Source organism: Chiloscyllium plagiosum, chromosome 34 (assembly GCF_004010195.1).
Source record: "Chiloscyllium plagiosum isolate BGI_BamShark_2017 chromosome 34, ASM401019v2, whole genome shotgun sequence".
Classification (NCBI taxonomy): Eukaryota; Metazoa; Chordata; class Chondrichthyes; order Orectolobiformes; family Hemiscylliidae; genus Chiloscyllium; species Chiloscyllium plagiosum.
This window is the reverse complement of record NC_057743.1, coordinates 7,563,675-7,586,233: the sequence shown is the minus strand read 5'-3', so window position 1 is coordinate 7,586,233 and position 22,559 is coordinate 7,563,675. Positions and strand designations below refer to the sequence as shown.

Sequence of the window (22,559 nt, the reverse complement as noted above, 5' to 3'; positions counted from 1 at the left end):
TGGATGTAGGTTTGCTCGCTGAGCTGGAAGGTTCGTATTCAGACATTGCGCCACCATACTAGGGAACATCTTCAGTGAGCCTCCGAATGAAGCACTGGTGGTATAAACCACGATGTAACACCACCAATGCTTCATCCGGAGGCTCACTGAAAATGTTACCTCTTTTGGTGACAAAACATCAGAAAATAAACTTTCCAGCGCAGCAAGCAAACCTACATCCAGAACCTTAACCTGAGCTACAAATCTTCTCAAAACTCACTACCAGTACTTGTTTTCATTTGATATCACTTTTTTTGTTGCTGTACACTGATGAAAATCATCTATCTTACTAAAAAAACCCTCCGAAGCAACAAATACACACAAGTGTCATACCTCAGTCTCTGAAGGAGGCATGGATCTTGGCTCTCCTGCTGTCTCATTAACTGCCTTGTCCTCTAGTTCTTCATCTTCTTCATCTTTGGCAATGAAATGCCTCCTCCTGTACTCTCGTCTGGTGGCAGAATCCAAAAGTGGTACTGACTGCGGAAGATCCTGAAACATCCATTATATTACATTTTTATCAAAGTTAAAATCTATCCACCTGCCCTCAAAGCTTTCCTTTTAGTACATGTGGCATCAATGAGTATTGTAGCAGAACGTTCAAGTGAGCAATGTGCTGTTCCTGATAGTGCATTTGTTCAATCACCAGAAATATATCCGACATTATCAGGTGCAGACAGGCGGCGGCAGCAGTGTCTTCATCATTAATATAGAGGAATTGAAATCTCCAATATTCTGAGGGTCATAAACCACTGTCTTGGGGTGATTCAAAATTCTGAGTTTGATAAGTAGTCAAATTCAAACATTTGAAAAATGAATGCTTAAGTCTGAATCTGAATTTGTGACAAAGGTACAATTTTTAAGAGAGCTTCTCAAATGTGCTTCACTTACCCTCAAGAATGTATAAAAAATGTAAATGTTTAAACTTTAAAATGATTTAATGGTTAATGAAAATCTAATGGTATCACTATCAACAAATACCAGGCTCTAAATATTGCTTTGTTTTCAAATGGAATTGTTTTAAAATTTGCTTTAAACAGCGACAAACTAATTTTAAAAATCACACAACAACAAGTCATAGTCCAACAGGTTTAATTCATCAGGTGGTAGAGCTGTGCTCTGAAAGCGAGTTCTTCCAATTCAACCTGTTGGACTATAACCTGGTGTTGTGTGATTTTTAACTTTGTACACCCCAGTCCAACACCAGCATCTCCAAATCAAAACTAATTTTAGCCTTAGTAATGACCTTCTTGCTTCACCTGTAATCAATTCATCTATGCATTCTGGACAAAATGCAGCAAATTATCTATTAAGTAAAGTCTGAAGGTGTGAAAATTGGTTAACTGAGTATGTATACAAATCCAGATATGTATTGCAGAAGACACATGGTAAATGAGAAATATAATTTAACAATTTAAGGTGAAATAGTTGCTAAACTTCCTGATACACCATCACTTACTCATGCACAAGCAAACCTGTCTTGAGATTCCCTTTGAAATAATGAGCAAGGAATTCCATTTCATGTCAAATTCTTCCACCGAGAGAAAGCAACAGTCGCACCAAAAGTGTTTCATAACATTGTGCATTGGTAAACGATTTAGAATTTGTAGATTAGACAGAATGAGACATTGCTTTACTTCTAATGCTTGGAGTTGTTAATGTTTTTTCACTGCCGATGTGCATATACCTTTAAGAGACATGCTCGTGATGACATCACCGTATCATGGCATATGTCTTAATAGTATAAATCTCTCAGTTGACATCTTCCTGAGCCCTGTCCTCTTGCAGTGTGATACATTGAGGGGAAGTATGCTAAATTACAACACAAGTGCCTGGAATTATGCATGTATGCTAGTAAGTAAATACCAGGAGGTGTAATTAAAGTTCACTGAACTCTTAAAAGTGATATGACCATGTCCAATATTCCCTATAAGCTGCTTGGCTGCACAGCCACTGAACAAGTCAACACATGTTGATTGGCATGCTGATGCATGGCTTCTGGAATGACATTGACAAAACAAATTCTAGAGAATATTGCCCAAACCTATTTCGTATGTTCCAGCAACTAACTTAAATACAGAATCATGGAATCTCCATAGTTTTGATACAGGCCATTTGGCCCATCGAGTCCACACCAACCCCCTGAACAGCATCCCACCCAGACCGATACCCTTACCCTATGCCCTGTAACCCTGCATTTCCCATAATACACTTCACCCGCACATGCCTGGAAGCTATGGCCAATCCACCTCACCATCACATTTTTGGACTGTGAAAGGAAAATGGAGCATCTGAAGGAAACTGGAGCATTTGAAGGAAAACCACGCAGACATTGGGAGTGCAAAATCCACATAGATAGTTGCCCAAGGCTGGAATGGAATTGAACCTGAGTCCACGGTGCTGTGAGGCAGCAGTGCTAACCACTGAGCCATTGTGCCACCCCACACAGTGTGATGGTTGCAGATCATCAATATATCTTGTCACTTCATGTCAGGAGTTCCTTAAGAACCTTGTTTTGTTAGTTTAAAATTATCTTAAAACTGCATGGTGGCTTGAGTTGAAAGTGCTCATCTGCCAACAACCTATTTCCAGCTTTGGTTTTGCAAGATAAATATCAACAAATTAATTCAGGTCGTGGGACAACCTCTTTTGTTGCTGCAGTTTATGCTGAAAGTCGAAGTGTCTTTCATTGAAGCATCAAATAAAGGTACTCTGATCAGAAAGTCATCCTACAGAAGATTTGATGGTAATGATGAATGGTTCCAGTATGTACAGATCTTAACAAATCACGCAACAATGTTACACAAAGCAAACATTTTGCTTCTGGAGGGAATCAGCCATGGACAACATTCCATATTAAAATCTTGGATATAAATTTTAGCATAAACTGAAACTAATGCGATGGCATAAGCTTCCATTGGCTAACTTGAAATGCGAAATGAACAATATATTTAAAAACAATATTAACAGGTAATCCAAGACGGGGGATGGGAAAAAATTGTGATTGTGGGAGCTGCTCCTTTTTTGAGGTATTTTAAGTGTTGGAACTGATTTCCTTTAATTTCAGGAGCAGTAATTACTGTTTTATAAGCTGTTGCATTGCTTTGGGACTTTGGGGAAAAAAGATCAAAACAATGGCACTTTAAAAAGGAAGAAGAAAGACAAAGGCAAAGACCACATGGTCAGATAGAGAGAGAGGGAGAGAGAGACCTACACTGCTGTCTGACACAGCAGTGAATCTGCACAGCTACTGCCTTTGGTGTTTGAATTCAAGTATTACTGGACATTGGACTGCATCTAAGAAAACTAAACAGTGAAATTCACAGGTGACATAGGAAGGAACTTTGTGGGAAAGGTCACAGCACAGGAGCAGATAAGTGTATTGTTCTTAAGTGTAATCTAGCTGCCTTCTTTTAATAGTGAGTATAGTGGGTTCTTTTTGGTTACATGTTTTGTTCAGATCTGTCTCTTGATTAAAATTTGAAAGTAAAACATTGGTACTATGTTAGCCTGGAGCAGTGTTTTTTAGAACAGTGAGACTGTGCTATTTTCTGGGTCTGTAGATTGTTCAAGTGCAAAGATGGCATTTAGTAGAATGATGTGCTATTCCTGTTGGATGTGGGAGATTAGGGAGAGTTTATATTTCATTGAAGATTATGTTTGCAGGAAGTGTGCTTGATTGTGAATCCTATCAGATCGCATGGATTGATTGATTGGAGCAGCAGTTAGGGTTTACAGGAGCTAGAAGGTAGGATGCATGGCAGACATAGGAAGGGGAAAAAAAACGCAGATACACTCAGGTAGATAGGCTACCTCCAGAAAAGGTAAGAGAGGGAGGCAGGTCATGCAGGTGTCTCCTCTGACTATCCCCATCTCAAACAAGTATGCTATTTTGGAAAATGTAGGTGGCGATGGACCCTCAGGGTAATGTAACACAAACAGGTACCGAGTCTGGCTCTAATGTAATGAGGGGTTCATCAGGTTTCAAGCGATCAACTCTGATAGGGGACATTCTAGTCAGAGGCACAGGTAGATATTTCTGTGGCCGGCAACGAGAAATCAGAATGGCGTGTTGTCTCCCTGATGCCAGGATCAAGGATATCTCAGACAGAGTGCAGAATATTCTCAAAGGCAAGAGGACCCAGCAGGAGGTTGTTGTACACATTGGAACTAATGACATTGGAAGAAAAAAGGATGAGATTCTGAAGGGAGAATGTAGGAAATTAGGCAGGAATTTAAAAAGGAGGTTCACACAGGTAGTCATATCTGGATTATATCCAGTTCTATGAGCTGGTGAGGGTAGGAATAGGAGGACAGAGCAGATGAATGTGTGGCTGAGGAGCTGATGCAGGGGAAAAGGATTCCTATTTTTGAATCATTGGAAACTCTTCTGGGGTAGAAGTGACCTGTATAAGAAGGGCGAATTGCACCTGAATTGGAACGGGGCTAATATACTGGCAGGGATCTTTGGTAGAGCTGCTCAGGAGTATTTAAACTTGTAAGGTGGAGGGATGGGATCCAGGGTGACAGTGAGGAAAGAGATCAGTCTGACACTGCTACAGTTGGGAAAAGCAGCAGGTCAGTCAAAGCAGGCAGGGACAAAGCAGCAAATGAGGTAAAACTGATAAATTAAACTGCATTTATTTCAATGCAAGAGGCCTAACAGGGAAGGCAGATGAACTCAGGGTCTGGTTAGGAATATGGGACTGGGATATCATAGCAATTGCAGAGATGTGCCTCAGGGATGGACAGGATACAAGTGCTTCAGGAAGGACAGAAAGGGAGGCAAGAGAGGAGAGGGAGTGGAATTTTTGATAAGGGATAACATTACAGCTGCATTTAGAGAAGATATTCCTGGGAATATATCCAGGAAATTTATTTGGGAGGAACTGAGAAATAAGAAAGGGATGATTACCTTAATGGGATTGTACTACAGACCCCCCAGTAGTCAGTTGGAAATTGAGAAACAAATTTCTAAGGAGATTTAAGTTATCTCTAAGAATAATAGAGTGGTAATGGCAGGGGATTTTAACTTTCCAAACAGAGACTGGGACTGCCATACTGTGAAGGGTTGAGATGGAGAGGAATTTGTTAAGTGCATCCAAGAAAATTTTCTGATTCAGTATGTGGTTATACCTACTCTTGGGAAATAAGGCAAGGCAGGTGACAGAGGTGTCGGTGGGGGAGCACTTTGGGGCCAGCAACCACAATTCTACTAGTTTTAAAATAGTGATGGAAAAGGATAGACCAGATCTAAAAGTTGAAGTTCTAAATTGGAGAAAGGCCAATTTTGACAGTATTAGGCAAGAACTTTCAAAATTTGATTGGGAGTGAATGTTCGCAGGTAACAATACGGCTGGAAAATGGGAAGCCTTCAAAAATGAGATAATGAGAGTCCAAAGACAGTATGTTCCTGTTAGGGTGAAAGGCAACGTTGGTAGGTATAGGTAAATGCTGGATGACTAGAGAAATTGAGGTTTTGGTTAAGAAAAAGAAGGAAGCATATGTCAGCTATAGACAGCAGAGATCAAGTGAATCCTTAGAAGAGTATAAAGGCAGTAGGAGTGTACTTGAGAGGGAAATCAAGAGGACAAAAAGGGGACATGAGATAGGTTTGGCTAAATGAGTATTTTGCATCGGTGTTTATTGTGGAGAAGGACATGGAAGATACAGAATGTGGGGAAATAGATGGTGACTGCGTGAAAAATGTCCATATGAATATTTTAAAACGCATAAAGGTGGATAAATCACCAGGACTTGATAAGGTGTACCCTAGAACTCAGTGAGAAGCTAGGGAAGAGATTGCTCGGACCCTTGCTGATATAGTTGGTGAGGTGTCAGAGGCCTGGAGGTTGCCTAATGTGGTGCCACTATTTAAGAAAGGTAAGGAAAAGCCAGGGAACTATAGACTGGTGAACCTGACATCGGTGGGCAAGTTGTTGGAGGGAATCCTGAGGGACAGGATTTACACGTAATTTGGAAAGGCAAGGACTGATTAGAGATAGTAAACTTGGCTTTGTGCATGAGAAATCATGTCTCAGTAACTTATTAGAGTTTTTTTGAAGAAGTAATGAAGAGGATTGATGAGGGTAGAGCGGTGGACATGATATATATGGTCTTAAGTAAGGTGTTCAAGGTTCCTCATAGTAGGCTGTTTAGCAAGGTTAGATCACATGGAATACAGGAGAATGAGCTATTTAGATATAGAACTGGCTCAAATATATAAAACAGAGGGTGGCGGTACAGGATTGCTTTTCAGACTGGAGGCCTGTGATCAGTGGTATGCCACAAGGATCGGTGCTGGGTCAACTATTTTTCATCATTTATATACATGACTTAGATGTGAACATAGGAGGTATGGTTAGTAAGTTTGCAGATGACACCAAAAATAGAGGTGTAGTGGACACCAAAGAAGATTACCTCAGATTACAACTGGATCTTGGTCCGATAGGCCAATGGGCTGAGGAGTGGCAGATCGAGTTTAATTTAGATAAATGGGAGGTGCTGTATTTTGGAAAGGCAAATCAGGGCAGGACTTATACACTTAAGGGCAAGGACCTGGGGAGTGTTGCTGAACAAAGAGACCTTGGAGTGCGGGTTCATTGTTCCTTAAAAGTAAAGTTTCCGGTAGATAGGATAGTGAAGAAAGTGTTTAGTATGCTTTCTATTTTTGACCTGTCATTGAGTACAGGAGTTGGGAGGTCATGTTCCAGCTGTAGAGGATATTGATTCAGCCATTTTTGGAATATTGTGTGCAATTCTGGTCTCCCTGCTTTGGAAGGATATTGTGAAATAGAAAATATTTACAAGGATGTTGCCAGGGGTTGGAGGATTTGAGCTACAGGGAGAGGCTGAATAGGCTTTGGCTGTTTTCCCTGGATCTTCTGAGACTGAGGGGTGACCGTATAGAAGTTTATAAAATCCTGAGGGTTATGGATAGGGTAAATAGACAAGGTCTTTTCCTTGGCGTGGGGTAGTCCAGAACTAGAGGGCATAGGTTTAGGGTGAGGGGGAAAGATTGAAAAGAGACCCGAGGGTGGTGCATGTATGGAATGAGCTAACAGAGGAAGTGGTGGAGGCTGGTACAATTACAACACTTAAAAGAGTATATGAATAGGAAGGGTTCAGAGCAATATGGGCCAAGTGCTGGCAAATGGGATGAGATTAATTTAGGATATCTGGTCAGCATGGGGATGGGCCAAAGGGCCTGTTTCCGTGCTATACATTTCTATGACTCTATCAATAGTGATGACCTTCAAACTCAAAATTTACACACATATGGAAATGGTTTACAACAATGAGAACTTGCACAGAATTGCACATCCTGCTGCACTGAACCATGCTATTTAGTCCATGCTCCACTCAAACCTCCTTCCGCCTTTCCTCATCTTTGTACTTTAATTCCCTTCACATGTTCTTCAAATTTCCCTTTAAATGCTCCTATACCATTAGCTTCAATTCTTCCCGTAGTGACAGGTTCCACATTCCTATCGTTTTGGGGCAAACAGGTTTCTTCTATATTCTTTGCTTGATTTCTTGGTGATTACTTTGTATTGATGGTGTCGGTAATGCCCTTCCCTCCAAAAGGAAACATACTCTTTAGATGGTATCTAATGTTCTCCTACAAGGCATGTTTGATAGAGGGATCTGGTATAATCTGGTTTAATCTGGTATAGGAGTAGTGGATGGGAACTTTTCTGCCTCTTCTGACCAGGTAGATGCAGTACTGGCAGGAGCCACCTTCATCTGAACTCAGCTGGAGTCTCTATTTGGCTGGCAGCTCTCCCCTGATGTCCCTGATTTTAAGGAATGCTCGAGGCTGTTCAACTCAGTTACTGGGAGGCCACCAACACAAGGAGATGATATGGTGCCTCTTGAGTTGATGAGCAAGATGTCCTTTCAGTACAGTTGTCTATGTGTAATTTATAAAATCCTTTCATAATTTCAAAAGCCTTGATAAAAATCCTCCCTCAATCTTTACAAGAAAAATGAGGCCCATCTGTTTGCCCTTTCCTGAGTATAAACTCTCAGTTCCGTTGCAAAGCTTGTAAATCTTTTTCAGACTGTGTCTATTGCCTCCATATCTATGTTATAATGTGGCAGCCAAAAGTGTAGACTGTACAATAAGTGTGGGCGAACCAGGTGTTTGGCATTAATTCTCTACTGTTCAATTTCTGTCCCTTTGGAAATAAACCCAAGCTCTTTTGGTTTGCTTTCGTCATGGTTTCATTCACCTGCAGTCAAACTGTTGGTGATTTGTGCTTTGTAATCCCTGATCTCTTTGCTTCTCCACCTCATTTTGACTATTTTTAGAAATAATATGCAGTCTCCTTGTTTTCCAAGATATCATGTCTTAAAGTTGAATTAATTTGTTAGTTTCTGCCAATTGGGTGAATTTGTTCCTGTTGTATTATAATTTGCTGTAGTCTTCCTCAGTTTTGGCTCTCTTCTCCAATTTGTTATTTTTGACAAACTTTTACATCATCGATATAAATTGTAAACAACAGACCTGCTTGCACTGATCCCTGTGTGATCCCATGTTTCACTTGCTGCCACTTAAAATACCAATCTGTTACCCTTACCTTCTGTCTACCTGTTTACAATTTATCTCTGAGATTGTCATAGCTTGAACTTCTGCCAATTATAGGAAATAAGAAATGCAGTATAAATCCAGAGCAAAGTTCTATTTACAGGCAGAACGAAGGAAGGCCAGTTGATTAATAAAACTTTTCTATGGCATCCTTTTTTAAATCGAAGAGAAAATTCCCCAATGTATTTTATTCTCACAGAATGACATTCTACTTCTTACACATGGAAACTGAACGAATACGTAACAGCAATTATTTACAGCACCTACTTGCATTATCTCTACATTTCCGAAGAACTTGCCAACAGGCATTGGCTGATTGCTGTCCTCGTCCAGAAAAATGCTGCTGTCCACTTTGAATGAAGTGCCTGGCGGTTGATCAATTTCCATAATATTTCTCCTTTCGGCATCATTATCACTTTTCACTGTTTTTTCAATGTCTTCCTTGCTTTCCAACAGGCCCTTATCAACCACATCCACCATTGTCTTCGTCATTATTTCTGTTGAAGAGCCATTATTACTAATCAGTTCTTCAGCTACAGCTGCATGCTCCCTTTGTTTCTCTGTGTTGCTCCGCTCTATGGTTGTTGTGGACGGTACTTCATTTTCCAGTGTTACTGGGGTATCCTGTGTGCAGTCCTCATGAATAAGTGGCTTCTCAGTTTGCTCTGTCGATTTGTGTGATGGCTTGTGTGGAAGGATGATTGCAGAATCTTCCAGATCTTGCTCAGTGGCACCAGCTTTCTCCTGTGTTTTCACTTCTACTCTTTCGCATTTCTGTTTTTTTGAGGGATGGTCACTTGCGCTGGAATCCACTTTACCCACCATGGGCAGTGTTTCAAATGGCTGCAATAAAAACACACACACAATAATCATTGTTAATCATTAAAACACTTGAAATACCAACAACAAATAGGAATATAATGTAAATAGAAGATTTTGATTAGCCACAAGATACTCTTCTGTATTGTTTTAAGGCATATTTAAGATTTTAGCGTGCTATTAGGGAAAATTTAAACATAGGACAATATGTTTATTATTAAGTTTTATTTCCTTTTGTGTTACTTTTAATTCATCACCAAACATTGTCCAATGACAAAAAGTGACATATTTGTAACTCGCAACACTTCACTCCATATTATATAGAATCAAAGAATTTTACAGAGGGAGGCCATTCAATCCATCATGTCTGTACAAGCTCATGAAAGACCTACCCAGCTTGTCCCATTCTCCAGCCCTATGTCTGTAACCTTCTAAATGCATCACTTTCAAATATATATTCAACTCTCTTTTGAAACCGGTCATGGAATCTGCCTCCACCTCTCTCTAGGCAGTGCAATCCAAAACCTAACAACTCTGAGAGGTTTATCTCTTAGGTGTCTTGGAGGCACTGGAAGGAGCAACTCATCTACCTGCCCCTCCAAGCACAATAAGCCCCACCTTTGCAGATTGGACAATTGACTTATTAGCCATTTCAGAAACCAGTGGAAGCAATTCATCTTTGTTCCGCAGGGACTACTGAAGAAGGATATGTATATTATCTTATTTCCCTTATAACTCACATTTGGAAAGACATCTATTGTTGCATTCCTGATTGGTCTATGCCATTCAAACAGATACCATATGAATAATATCATTCACTGTCACATTTTAGTAAAAATTGAAAGTCAACAGAATGGGAGAATGTAATTTTTATTGGTTTATTAATGCATAACATGCTTGGGGTGTGAAGTCTGATTGTGCAATACAAAGCACTGTTCCAGAGGCAGAGTGTGAAAGATTGTGTTGTCTGTTGCTGTTTCAATTAGTGATCATATGAGAGTGAATACACAGGAAGGGAAATGCATTAGTGAATGAAAATCAGAGGAAATAAAATACTGACCTGTCCTGTTAGAGACAAATGTCTCAAAACAAATTGTACATCAGGCCATTGTAATATTAAAATACCATTAAACATCTGTCTCATATACCCTATAGCACCACTGGGAGAATGACTTTATTAAGAAAAAAGTGTCCAATGCATGCCAATTATACAAAAGAAACAAAGAAACCAGTCATGACTTGAAGGCTGACATTTACAAGTGGTTACAATACTTCAATTGATCTGAGCAATTTGCAAGTCACCACAATTAACTGAACTTGCCTATCCAGAAATCCCATCGGCACATAACAGGTTGTAACAGCTAAACATGACAGTACTGCAGATTTGAGTAATACCATACGTGATCTGCTGGAAGACACATGCTTTGCATTTGCTGCACATTGTTACAGATGCAAAACAAATCCTGCAGTTTTCCCTGAGTGTGGGAAGAACTCTGACCTTCTTGTGGAAGAGCTGGGAGATGGGTAAGGTGGGTGGACCTCTCGTATCCTGGGCTTAGCGTGTCCACCAGTATATGAGACCTCTGTGACCAGTGGCCCCTCAGAGACTGAATTCTATCCTCAGCTCTAGGAATGATATTTTAGTTTTCGTGACTTTTATTTGAAGATTTGACTTTTGTTATGATGCCCCTTTAAGGGCTGCTTCTTTAAGTTAATTGGCTCATTGCTTACCTGTTCGTTTGATCATCCAAAAATAATATACTAGGACACTTCTGAACTGAGTGAATGCTTAATTTATCATAATTCAACCCTCTGGCTTAAAAGGTGGAGACAGGTCCAGGTTAGCAGGAAACTGTTTTCAGCTGGTTAATGTAATGGCCGTTTACTTACAAACACACAAGCCTTTCACCTATTATCAGCAGTGCCACAGATGATCTACTCATGTCAATATTTCATATACAAGGTAGAATATCAACAGATTCGTATATTTTAATAATTTGATTGATAGGATTTTGTAACATAAGCTTTGTAGCCTCTTGACACAAGTTGGCACACTCTGCACAGGTGATGTGGTTTTATTATGGCATTCACTAAGAGGAAAGTGGTACTTTGGAATTCTATTTGGCCTCATCCTTGTGCTGCATTTCATAATTATTAGGTCATGGATACAGAACATTATGGACATTTTGCTGACTGTAGTCGCATAGTATGTTTGGAGAACAAAGTCTAGAATGCAAGCATGTTCACCAAGGACTAGTGGCACATTACGCCATCCACTATAGTTCAGAATAGCAACTTATGGAGAGAAAACAGCAGATAAATAAATGAAAATCAGATCTGCTCGAAAGCACTGCCCCAGCTTTTAGGAAATTTTGAAATGCAATAAATAATCCTTTGTGATTCAAGCTAGAATGTATTTCTCAAATGCAATAACATAATTGGTTATACGACAAATTCATACAATTGGCTTTATGGAGATCCTAGGTGATCATATTTGGTTATTTTTGACTGTGCAATAAGTTCAGAGTTTAGAGGGGATATTTTGTGTACTGTTTCTTTGTAAGCTATTTCACACCACACCTAGGAAGTATGTTGAAGAGGGATCCTTCTCAATAAACCTCCCAGACTTGACATAATGGCCATCTTGATGGCTTAACTGTTAAACTGTTAATATTAAAACAGGAACAGAATGACTTAGGCAATCTCAAATAGCAATGTGAAACTGCTTCAATATTCACCCCTTCAACCATCAACATACAGCTGCACTAGTACATAATATCTGCCTTGGCCAATACCAGACACTCACAACTGATGTTGAATATAGCCAGCGTGGCTGGTATATTTATTCCTTACACTGTTAGGGCCAAGAATTTATGTTAATGCAATTCAAATTCTTATAATCATATTGAGATTTAATTAATTATAGGACTCAGGCAAATTCTAACTCTTGCAAGCCTTTCTGAAGAATAATTTTAAATCAGAGCATTGTTATATTAAACATTACCACAAGGAAAAGCAACAATAGCATGCAATACTTTTGTGGCAAAAATATAACTTGCTAGTTCTGTTGAAAATCTGCTTCAAGTACAATCCAAATATCCTCTTCCAACAAAATGTGGTCGAAGTTATGAGCTGGTGTATGTCATAGTAGAATTAGTCAAGGTAAGAGATTCCATCACCTGAACATTCCACTGCCTTCAAAACAACTATAAATGATGTCCCAAATGTGTCATCAACTATGTATAATGGGTAAAACTAAACCAGTAGCCTTATATTGGAAATAGTGGGTCAAGTTCTGGCAGCTCCCAAATTAAACACAATAGAGTCTTTTTAATATAAACAGCCTCTTTCTATATCTGCTTCCAGGTTCCCTATAATAATCAGCTTTTAAATTTAGTCAAATTCGAAGTCTTTCTCGCATTCCCACAACAGTACTTCTTTGTAAGATCTGCTGACACAAGACAATCCTTTACATTTTTAAGTTATCTACACTTGCGTTATCTACATGTGTATGCTTGGAACGTATCTGCTTGGGAAATAGTATATTGCAAGATAATTTAGTGTCTTTTTGCCTCATGATTACAGAATGAAATCACTGGATGTAGTTCCTAACTCATATTGCTCGCTTCACAAGGTAACAAATGTAATGCTGAATTGTTCTCACTTCAGTGTAGCTGCATTGACGTCACAACATCCCGTTGGTATAGTTACAGTCATTATTTATTTTCACAGTTACCAATCACAACTGCTGGTTGTCGAAAGTAACTGCAAATGGAATCTGTTAGGTAGAAAGTTCCACTCACATTACATGAGCTAATTGAAAATTTGGCTCATAATCCTAAATTCGGCAAGTTGACAAATCTTTGAAATGAAAGGAATACTAGACTGGAATTTAACTTCTTGACATGCCACACATAAGATAATATGTATTAAACAACTGTACTGAACAGTGGGTGACTGAAAAGAAGAAACTGAGAGAAACTGAAATCATGCCATAAAGGATGAAGGTTCCTCTTATGAAGACAAATTAGGGTTTTGATCAGTTGATATTCAAAGACAACCATCACAATGTTTAAATGTTGCCAAATTTAGAAACTGAGAAATCTGTACAATCTCTTCCCTTGAACAGAGTGAATGAACATTTTGTTTCCACAGGTACACCTCTCATTTACCTCTGTCCAGAAATTTAGAGGAAGGTTGGCATCAGTCAAGGCTTTTGAATCCTAAATTTTCTAAAAGGTGGAGTGGAACTAGCTAAACCATATAGTTTACCATTAAACAAAACTGATTTAAATTTCTTCCTGGTATTGATGAAGCCACTCAACTCATGCAGTAGATTAATTAACTTACAGTAGATTTTATTTCTATTGATACAGGGTTATGCGAACCAAGCAAGAGATCAGCAAGGCTCAAGGCTCTGCAACTATAATGTGCTGAGCTAACTCATTTCATGGCCATACGAAGATGCTATTCTTAGCCTTGACAGTTCTGGAAATGGAAAACAAAACCAAGATGCTACATGGTGCCACGAATGCTGGTTTAGTAAAAACAGAATGATGTTTAATTGTAATGTGTCCTTTGGTCTGATGGGATGTCGAGACTTGCCGTTTTGGCTTATGCAAAAAGTGGTTACTGGCAATCATTGAGGCTACAAAACCTAGAAGAGTCATCAACTTCAAGAGATGAATGCTGAAAACACACCAAAATTTTTACTCATGGTTTTACATCAGAAGATATGCTATATGCTATATATGCTATATGCGTTCTGATTATAAATTAAGTAGTAAATTGTAGAGGACCTCTGTCAAATAGCTCATTGGGACCACTGTTTTTTTTTCCCTAGCACTGGGAATAGTAGTAAAAATTCTTAAATAGATGCCTTACCTTTTCTTCTGAAAAAGTGTTAGAAAAATTAAGAGGCTAAAGACTGATAACTTTCCAGGAACTAATGGAATGTCTCCGAGGATATTAAAGAAAGCAGCTACAGAGATGTGAATGCATTGTCAATAATCTTCCAGAAATCCTTGTACTCTAAAAGAATCCCAAAGGATTGTAAAAGTGCCAATTTAACACCTTTGTTTAAAAAGAGAAGGGACAAAAAAAAGCAGGAAACTAGACCAGTTAATTTAACATTGTTATTGAGAAGATGTTAGAGTTTATGGTTGAGAATGTAATATCAGAGTGTTTAGAAATACATACATTTATCAAACAGAGTCAGCATGGCTTCATGAAGGGGAAATCATGTCTCATAAATTTACTAGAATTCTTTCAGCAGGTAAGAAGCAGGGCAGATAAAGGGAAAGCAAAGAATATAACATATTTGGATTTTCAGAAAGTGTTTGATACAGTACCACACATTAAACTACTTAACAAGTTAAAAGCCCATGATGCTGGACCGGGGGCATTCTCAGTATGGCAACTTGCAACTTCTGGAGTGTCGCGGGGTCAGTGCAAACCATAATATTATTTGCAATATACATTAATGACTTGGATGATGAAAGGGAATTTACCACAGCCACGTTTGTGGATTACACAAAAGTATGTGGGAAGGCAAGTGGTGAGGATGACACAAGGAGTCTGCAGAGAGATATAAACAGGTTAATTTTTATGCTCCTTTTTTTGCAAAAGGTCAACTAATATTTTATTTAGTTTTGACTTAAACTGACTACCTTTAAGTCTCTTTTATGTTAAGTAGTTGGTGGCATTTAATCCATTTTGAAGTCTTTTGAGTTGTTTATCAAATCAGGATCAAATACACAATGATGCATCCACCAGGATTCATTTACAGCTAAATATTACTGGCAGGGATACATACGAAGAATTTTAAGTGAGGTGCTTGAACCGATTGGTCATATCTCACTAAGTCACCACTTTCAGAAGACGAAAGGGTATTAAGGAAGAATATGATACATCCCCTGAAATTGTGAGCAGATATGATATTCTGTTTCTCAATCTGTAACACAAACTTTAATATGAACACATGGTGCTCTCTTCCAACAGTCAGATGTATAACAGGAACATCACTAAGTTAAACAGAAATATGCATATCTATTAAGGAAATGTAAATAAAATTTGGTGGCCAGCTCTTGTAGTATGCATTAAAGCAAACAACAACCTGGACCAAACGTAAACAAACTTGTTTCAATAGTGAACTAACCTGTTAGAAAGAACGAAAGACAGACTTACATTTATGTGGCACCTTTTAAGATTACCAGGTGTCCATAACACTTTTTCAGACAATCAGTACTTCTGAAGTGCAGTCACTTTCATAGCAAAGGAAAAATAACAGCAAATTTGTACACAGTAAGCTCCTACAAACAGCATTATATTAACAACCAGAAGATTCGTCTCCTCTGGAGCTTTAGAATGAGCTATAAAAATCAGCAAGGAAGCTCGGGACAACTGCTGTTCTTGGAAAATAGTGCCATGGGATCTTTTACATCCATTTCAGAGTTTAATATCTCATCCCATGATGGCATCTCCAATAACACTGCACTCCCCCAGCATTGCACTGGAACGTAAGCTTTAGTTTTTGCAGTCACATCCTAGAGTGGGACTTGAACTCACAATCGTCTGACTCAGAGATACAAATGTATATTTGATTGATTGATATGGTATTCTAATTTTTAAATTTGACTAATTTGATTGCATATCAATAGTATGTAGAGGTAACAGACCAGACTGAACTCTTTCCGAATGTAAAGGGCTATATTTCATGATTGTAGAATCCTGCAGTGAGTGATTGGAAGCCACTGGTCCAAGATTACTTTGGTGTAGTTGCTGGAGACTGATTTCCAGCCATGATAGTATTTGTTTTCCCTGAAGCATGCCATTTCATTTGCGAAACCTGTATGAAACGAAGATGGCATACTGCAATAATTCGTTGATGCATTAATGCACAATGGCATAAAAGCAAAGGGGCATAAACTTAATTTTCCTTCTAATCCACGAAAAGATTAATTTTTTTCTGCACCATCGTGGAAAGTGGACAAAGGAAAACAGGAGAGGTAGCCCTTAGTTATTGTGAAACGGTGCTTACTTTCAAAAACTAATCACAGAAGCATGAGGAAAACAAGGGAGGTTAGACATCTTCCCTCTTTGTAACAGCAGCTGCTTGGACTGAGGAGGGAATAAAAGAATAAATAAATTAATTAATGATTTCAGTTCCTTGGTGTTTGTTTTTTAAACAGGAATTTCCAATAAATAAGTTGATCGCATAACTTTTACATATGAAAGAACTGAAACCAACACGTTCATTCGAAAAGAGGAGAGACTTAACAAACAATCCAGGTCTTTTTCAATATATAATGTCAGTTACATCACACTGTAAACTTTTGCTGCAAATTCTGTGTCTTATGATCTTATACTCCACAACCACGTGATGAAGGAGCGGCGCTCCGAAAGCTAGTGTTTCCAAATAAACCTGGTGTTGTGTGATTTTTAACTTTGTACATCCCAGTCCAACACCGGCACCTCCAAATCATTTGGAATATTTGCATTACATTAAATATACTCCATAGATAGTCAAACTGTTGTTGTTACATATAATACTGTTAGTATATGAAGAAGTCATTTATCTTACCTTGGTTGTTTTCTGCACTGAGCTGTCATCTTTAACATCCTGATTGGAGGTATTTGAAGCTATGGAACAGAGCTCCCTGTTCCTAATACGAGCTGATCGACGGATTCCAACCTTAAACAAGATATTTTGCAAATTTATCATAACTGAACCAATATGTTAACATATGTGGATGCAATATCTATAAAACACCCTCAAAGTTAATCTGTGATAATATAAGATTTGAAAAGCACCCTCATTTTTCCCCAAATTGATCATCATGGATTATTTGTGGATTTTAACTTTTGCAACATGAAGTGATTAAATATACCCTTTACAACATTTTTGGTTGAAGCATTATAATATTTATAACATTTCCAAGTTATTAAAACTTTATAATAGTCTAATTTTTGGCTAATGCTTGAGAGACAGGCAGCTGGTGGAATTAACATTGAAAGTTAGTCTCAGTGATGTTGACTATATCGTAAAAACTCATATGTTTCACTCATGCCCTTTTGGGAAGGAAATCTGCCAATCTTACTTGATTTGTCTTACATGTAATTCCAGATCTATAGTAATGTGTTCACTCTTAACCACTCTCTGGGCAATTTGGAATGAGCAATAAATAAAGACCTAGCCAGTAATGTCCATATGCAATGAACATTTTTTTTAAAAAGTTAAGTATAAATATTTTTCAAACTCTCATTTATTCCTCTCATTTGGTAAAACAATTTCAATTTGGTTTATTCCAATTTGTGATCAAGTTTTAATTAAAACTTAAGACATCAGAGTATATCCTATGTTCCTTCAAGCATAAGTCATCATTCTATATGATTATGACCATATTAATCTATAACATTCAATGTTCAGTTTCACAACATTATTGAAACAGATGTTGTACTTTATGTCAACATCTTTCACGGTAACTTTTACAGTCTTCATTGCCCCTCAAGCTTTTTACAAATGGTGTGCTTCTGACAGGAATGCAAATTAACCTGTGATATTTTGTATTTTGTTCAATACTTTAACAAAGCCAAAGTAAAGATTAAGATCAAACTAAAGATTTCTAAGTGACAATAGATTTAAAAAGTTACAAAAGGTAATGTATATTTCTAGCTAGTATTCTAACTATGGAAGTGATATAAGTGCTAAGATATAGAAGCACATTGTACTTGAACAGTACTTGGACTAGAAGAATATGGTACTTGCAAGAAGTGTATACTTGCTTTGTGTTTTCAACAGACAATTGGCAAGAACTGTTGCAAAGTGCTGGAGGCCATCAGAGTTGATTTAGGAGATAAAAGAATGGTCTGTAAATGGGAAACACTGGTATTATCAGAACAATATTTCATGAAACTGATCTGGAGTAATCAGACATAGTTGAGACAAGGCTGTCAACTATTACCAGTGCAGAAACCAATATGAAAGAAGCACGATATGAAGTACAAAAAGGTGTCAAAGTAGTTTGTCAATTGGTGAAAAACAATGAAATTTATAGATATTGGTGTAGCGGTTTTACCACTGGACTAGTAATTCAGAGGCTCAGGTTCTGGAGATATAGGTTCAAATCCCACCATGGCAATTTGATGGAATTTAAATTCAATTAGTAAATCTGAAATAGCTAGAGCTAGTAATGATGATCATGACAAATATCATTAATTGTTGTAAGAATCCCCCTGGGTCACTAGTCCCCTTTTAGAAAGGAAAACTGCCATCCTGACTTGGCATGTGACCTACATGTGACTCCAGACCTAGAGCTAGAGTTGACTTTAACTACCCCCTCAATAACCTAGCAAACCACTCAATTCAAGGGCAATTAAGCAACAAATATTGGCCTTTCCAGCAACACCCATGCCCTATGAAAGAATTTAAAAAAGGATGATCTGGCCTAGTGGCTAGCACAGCAGAAGATGTACACTTACTGATAGCTAAAAGTAATGAAGTGTTGAAAGCTTATGGAATTAACTGAAGTTCTGATGAAGAATCATATTTAATGTTGTCTCTGTCCTCACTAATCACTTTGGTTTGGATCAGTTAATTCCTAGCAGGGTGGAATTGAACAGGAATGTTCATTCACAAGAAACTTTCTACAGTTAGTCTCCTGAGAATATTTTAACTCCTCGTCTATCTCTCACAATCTAGCACATATTGAATGTAAGGTTAGAATCCAATAAAATTTTAGATTTTAAATTGTGCTTTCCACTTCATATTGATTCAGGTTCCCACTGTCCATAGGGTACTACCGAATTGGCATCGACTGCAGCAGCAAGGGATATCACTGTTGTGGTTCTGTTCGCCGAGCTGAAAGTTTTTGTTGCAAACATTTCGTCCCCTGTCTAGGTGACATCCTCAGTGCTTGGGAGCCTCCTGTGAAGCGCTTCTGTGGTGTTTCCTCCGGCATTTATAGTGGCCTGTCCCTGCCGCTTCCGGTTGTCAGTTTCAGCAGTCCGCTGTAGTGGCCGGTATATTGGGTCCAGGTCGATGTGTTTGTTGATGGAGTTTGTGGATGAGTGCCATGCTTCTAGGAATTCCCTGGCTGTTCTTTGTTTGGCTTGCCCTATATCACTGCACACTAGCATCCTTACAGATCTTAAAGGCCAAAAAGCTCTCAAACTAGGAATATTCAATAGCATACACAACAAACATATTTAATTCTTTCAGGGAACTAACAATAATATAGTTGGGTTAGATGGAAGAAATACTTTACATCAATCATTCTCTGGCACAATTTGCTGATGAGCCACCTGCTGTGGTCCTAAATCAGACAGCAGTAGTCAATGGGGTTGACAAAGGTTGCACACATGTCCAGTGTTGCTTCTTTTAAAGAAGGCCCACTGAATTAACTATCACTGAGGTATACCATTGGACAGCAATGGCCTTCCACAGGATCAAGCACCAGGGTGGGAATTAACAGCGAGGGCAAGATGGTAGGACTGAAGTGGTGTGTCTTTGAATGAAGGACACATCCACGATTTGAGTATAATGTTCCATGCGTGGCAAACACCCCTTTCCCTCTGCTGGATGATCACCAGTGGTAGTAGAATTAATGCCCTAAAGTGGCATTAGTTGTTCACTTTAGTTAACCAGTGAAGGGGAGAAGACTGGCTTAATCAGGCTACCACGATGAGGAGATGCCTGTGTTGGACTGGGGTGGACAAAGTTAAAAATCACACAACACCAGGTTATAGTCCAACAGGTTTATTCAGAAGTACTAGCTTTAGAAGCACTGCTCCTTTGTCAGGTGAGTAGTGCTCCAAAAGCTAGTATTTCCAAATAAACCTGTTGGACTTTAACTTGGTGATGTGTGATTTTTAACTTAATCAGGGTGAAGGAGGGAAGTTGGCTGAATCCCACCATTAAATAATTTGGTGCCATGGCATCAAGTTTGCCACAGGGCAGAGCATTAAATTCCTCCTACAGAGGCCAGGTTCAACCAAGGCAACAAGCAGAGCACCTTATTTCAACTGGTCTACGCAGGAAGAAATTAAAATCAGGTAGTGTATCATTTTCAAACAGTATCCAGTGACCCCATGCATGTACTCCTGTCGTTATCAGGATATGGGTTGGTTTAGGTGTTGTTCCCGAATGAATAGCTTGATAACAAGACTTAAATTGAACTTGTCACTTCAGTGGCGGTGATGATTGGCTGGTGTTTGGTCAGCTGACTGCAAATGCAAAGTTGTTGTTGCACAGCCCAAGCAAATTTCCTTTCCATATTGTCGGTTCATTTCAAATGAAGCTCATCACCCGCAGATGTGGTTGGAATTTCTGCCCATTAACTGCCTAAACTTGCAGTTGTTACAATGCCTTTTCGTGAAAGTACTCAACTGCTCGTGCTGAAAGAACTGTATCCTAGCATGAATTAACATCCTTGAGAAAGAGTGGGCGAAAAAACTGGAGAAAGGGTGGTGAAATGAACAAAATTGCTTCAATCAACAAAATGTCTGGACAACCGCCGAGAGCACAATAAATGACTTCATCTCCTTAAATCTCACTCGCCCACTCACTGATGAAAGTCTGATGGGATTCCACTGTTTCCACAAAGCACCTTTATAACGACATAATCGACACTCACACAGCTATCCCTGGGCCAACTTTCTGACACAAGCTTGCTGAATGTTTACAAACCACTTTCTTGGTGTCAAATATAAATGGAAACAAAATGACTGGGCCTCAACACTCTTGAGGACCTGCAGCGTATGGTATCTGCTTACTACTTTATTTTTCAACATATAGCAGCGCTGTACGTTGTTGTTTTACTTTACAATTTGAAATCCGGACAACTTCCACAGACACAGGAAACGGTCTTTTATTGCTTTAATTGGGGCACATAAGCAATCACTCGCCTCAAAAAAAAGTATGCACCTTTGAATAAAAAAACTCAACGTGGTTACAGCACCGATCAAAAACGACACGATTTCCTGGCACCTTTTGATTGTGACAACAACGGGATGCAAATTATAATAATCATCACAATAATATAACCCTCACTGAAGTGTTCCAGCAGTACTCTCAACAAAGCTGTTCCCCCAGCGAAGTCTGTGCCATCCTAACGCCAGATTGCTATTCTCACAGCACCCATGCCAACCTGCCTATATAGGCAGGGCCAACTGGTGGGGAAGGATACAGCCTGCATTGAACTGACTTCCTGACTCCTCTTTTGTAATTTGCCGACATATTTGGATCGTGTGCCGGTCGGATTGTAAGAGGTTCTTGTAGTACAAGCGGCAGCAATTACGCATTGATCTTTTAAAACAGCAACTTAAAAATTTTACAACACTTGCGGGCAGGCAGTTTTTGGGAATCTCAACTTTGCGAAGGCAAACACTTCAGCCCGCTCAGCCATAGGCTCCAGATCCCTTTAATAACATTCGGTAGCGAGAGGGGGGGGCGAAATAACACCTGCAAGGGAACGCCAAAGAATTCCTACCTGCTTGGTCTTCATCTTCATTGAAAATCTTCGCGATCGTCCCAGCCCGGTTCAGTCACTCGCTCGCCACGAACAGGATTGTAACAAACATTTGCAACTTTCAGCGTAACTCAGTCTCCGCGACTTAACCCCACCCCCACACACCCGTACCGCGGTCTGATTGGTGGATGGTGGCCTATTCCGCGTGCCGATTGGTTGGTCTATCCGCCCATCATCCCGTATTAAATGGGCCCCGCCATCTTTGTGAAGGGCAACATCGGAAAATGTCAGTCCACAGAAAGCTGACATTGCAATGGGTTAATACCTTTTGAGAACTTTCGGCTGATCACACTAAATTAGGTGCTACTTTTGTATAAAATCACAAACGGTTTGCAACACCAGTGAAAGTGGTCATCTTTTATTGTACTTTATAAATTGTTTCGCAAGTGATAGGTAATATTCCGAAACAATTTGCTTTTCTTCCAGCAGACTCGAGCTACATGGTAAATATTATTTACATAATGTATATCAAAGTTAGAAACTGCTTCATTAAAAAAAACTACAAAATGTCTGGAAGAACTTTGATTAACTTCCCCATACGTGCATAGTCGTCATCGGGATATACAGCACGTAAAATAGACCCT

General features: G+C 39.0%; 1 protein-coding gene across 1 annotated transcript; it reads right to left on the bottom strand.

Moving 5' to 3' along the window:
* Nucleotides 1–366: 366 nt before the first annotated feature.
* On the bottom strand, nucleotides 367–22,402 carry c34h1orf174 (chromosome 34 C1orf174 homolog). The gene is made up of 4 exons (XM_043675397.1): nucleotides 21,937–22,402; nucleotides 17,031–17,141; nucleotides 8,897–9,472; nucleotides 367–531 (listed from the first exon to the last, which is right to left on the bottom strand). Exons 1-4 carry the CDS (start codon nucleotides 21,955–21,957, stop codon nucleotides 367–369), a joined length of 873 nt encoding a protein of 290 aa, XP_043531332.1. The 5' UTR covers nucleotides 21,958–22,402.
* Between the last annotated feature and the right edge of the window lie 157 nt (nucleotides 22,403–22,559).

Coding starts and splice junctions, on each gene's coding strand:
- c34h1orf174 (XM_043675397.1), bottom strand. CDS start 21,957: ATGAAGATGAAGACCAAGCAG. Junction 17,142..21,936: donor TGAAGATGAAGACCAAGCAG/GTAGGAATTCTT, acceptor ATCTTGTTTAAG/GTTGGAATCCGTCGATCAGC. Junction 9,473..17,030: donor CAGTGCAGAAAACAACCAAG/GTAAGATAAATG, acceptor TTTTTATTGCAG/CCATTTGAAACACTGCCCAT.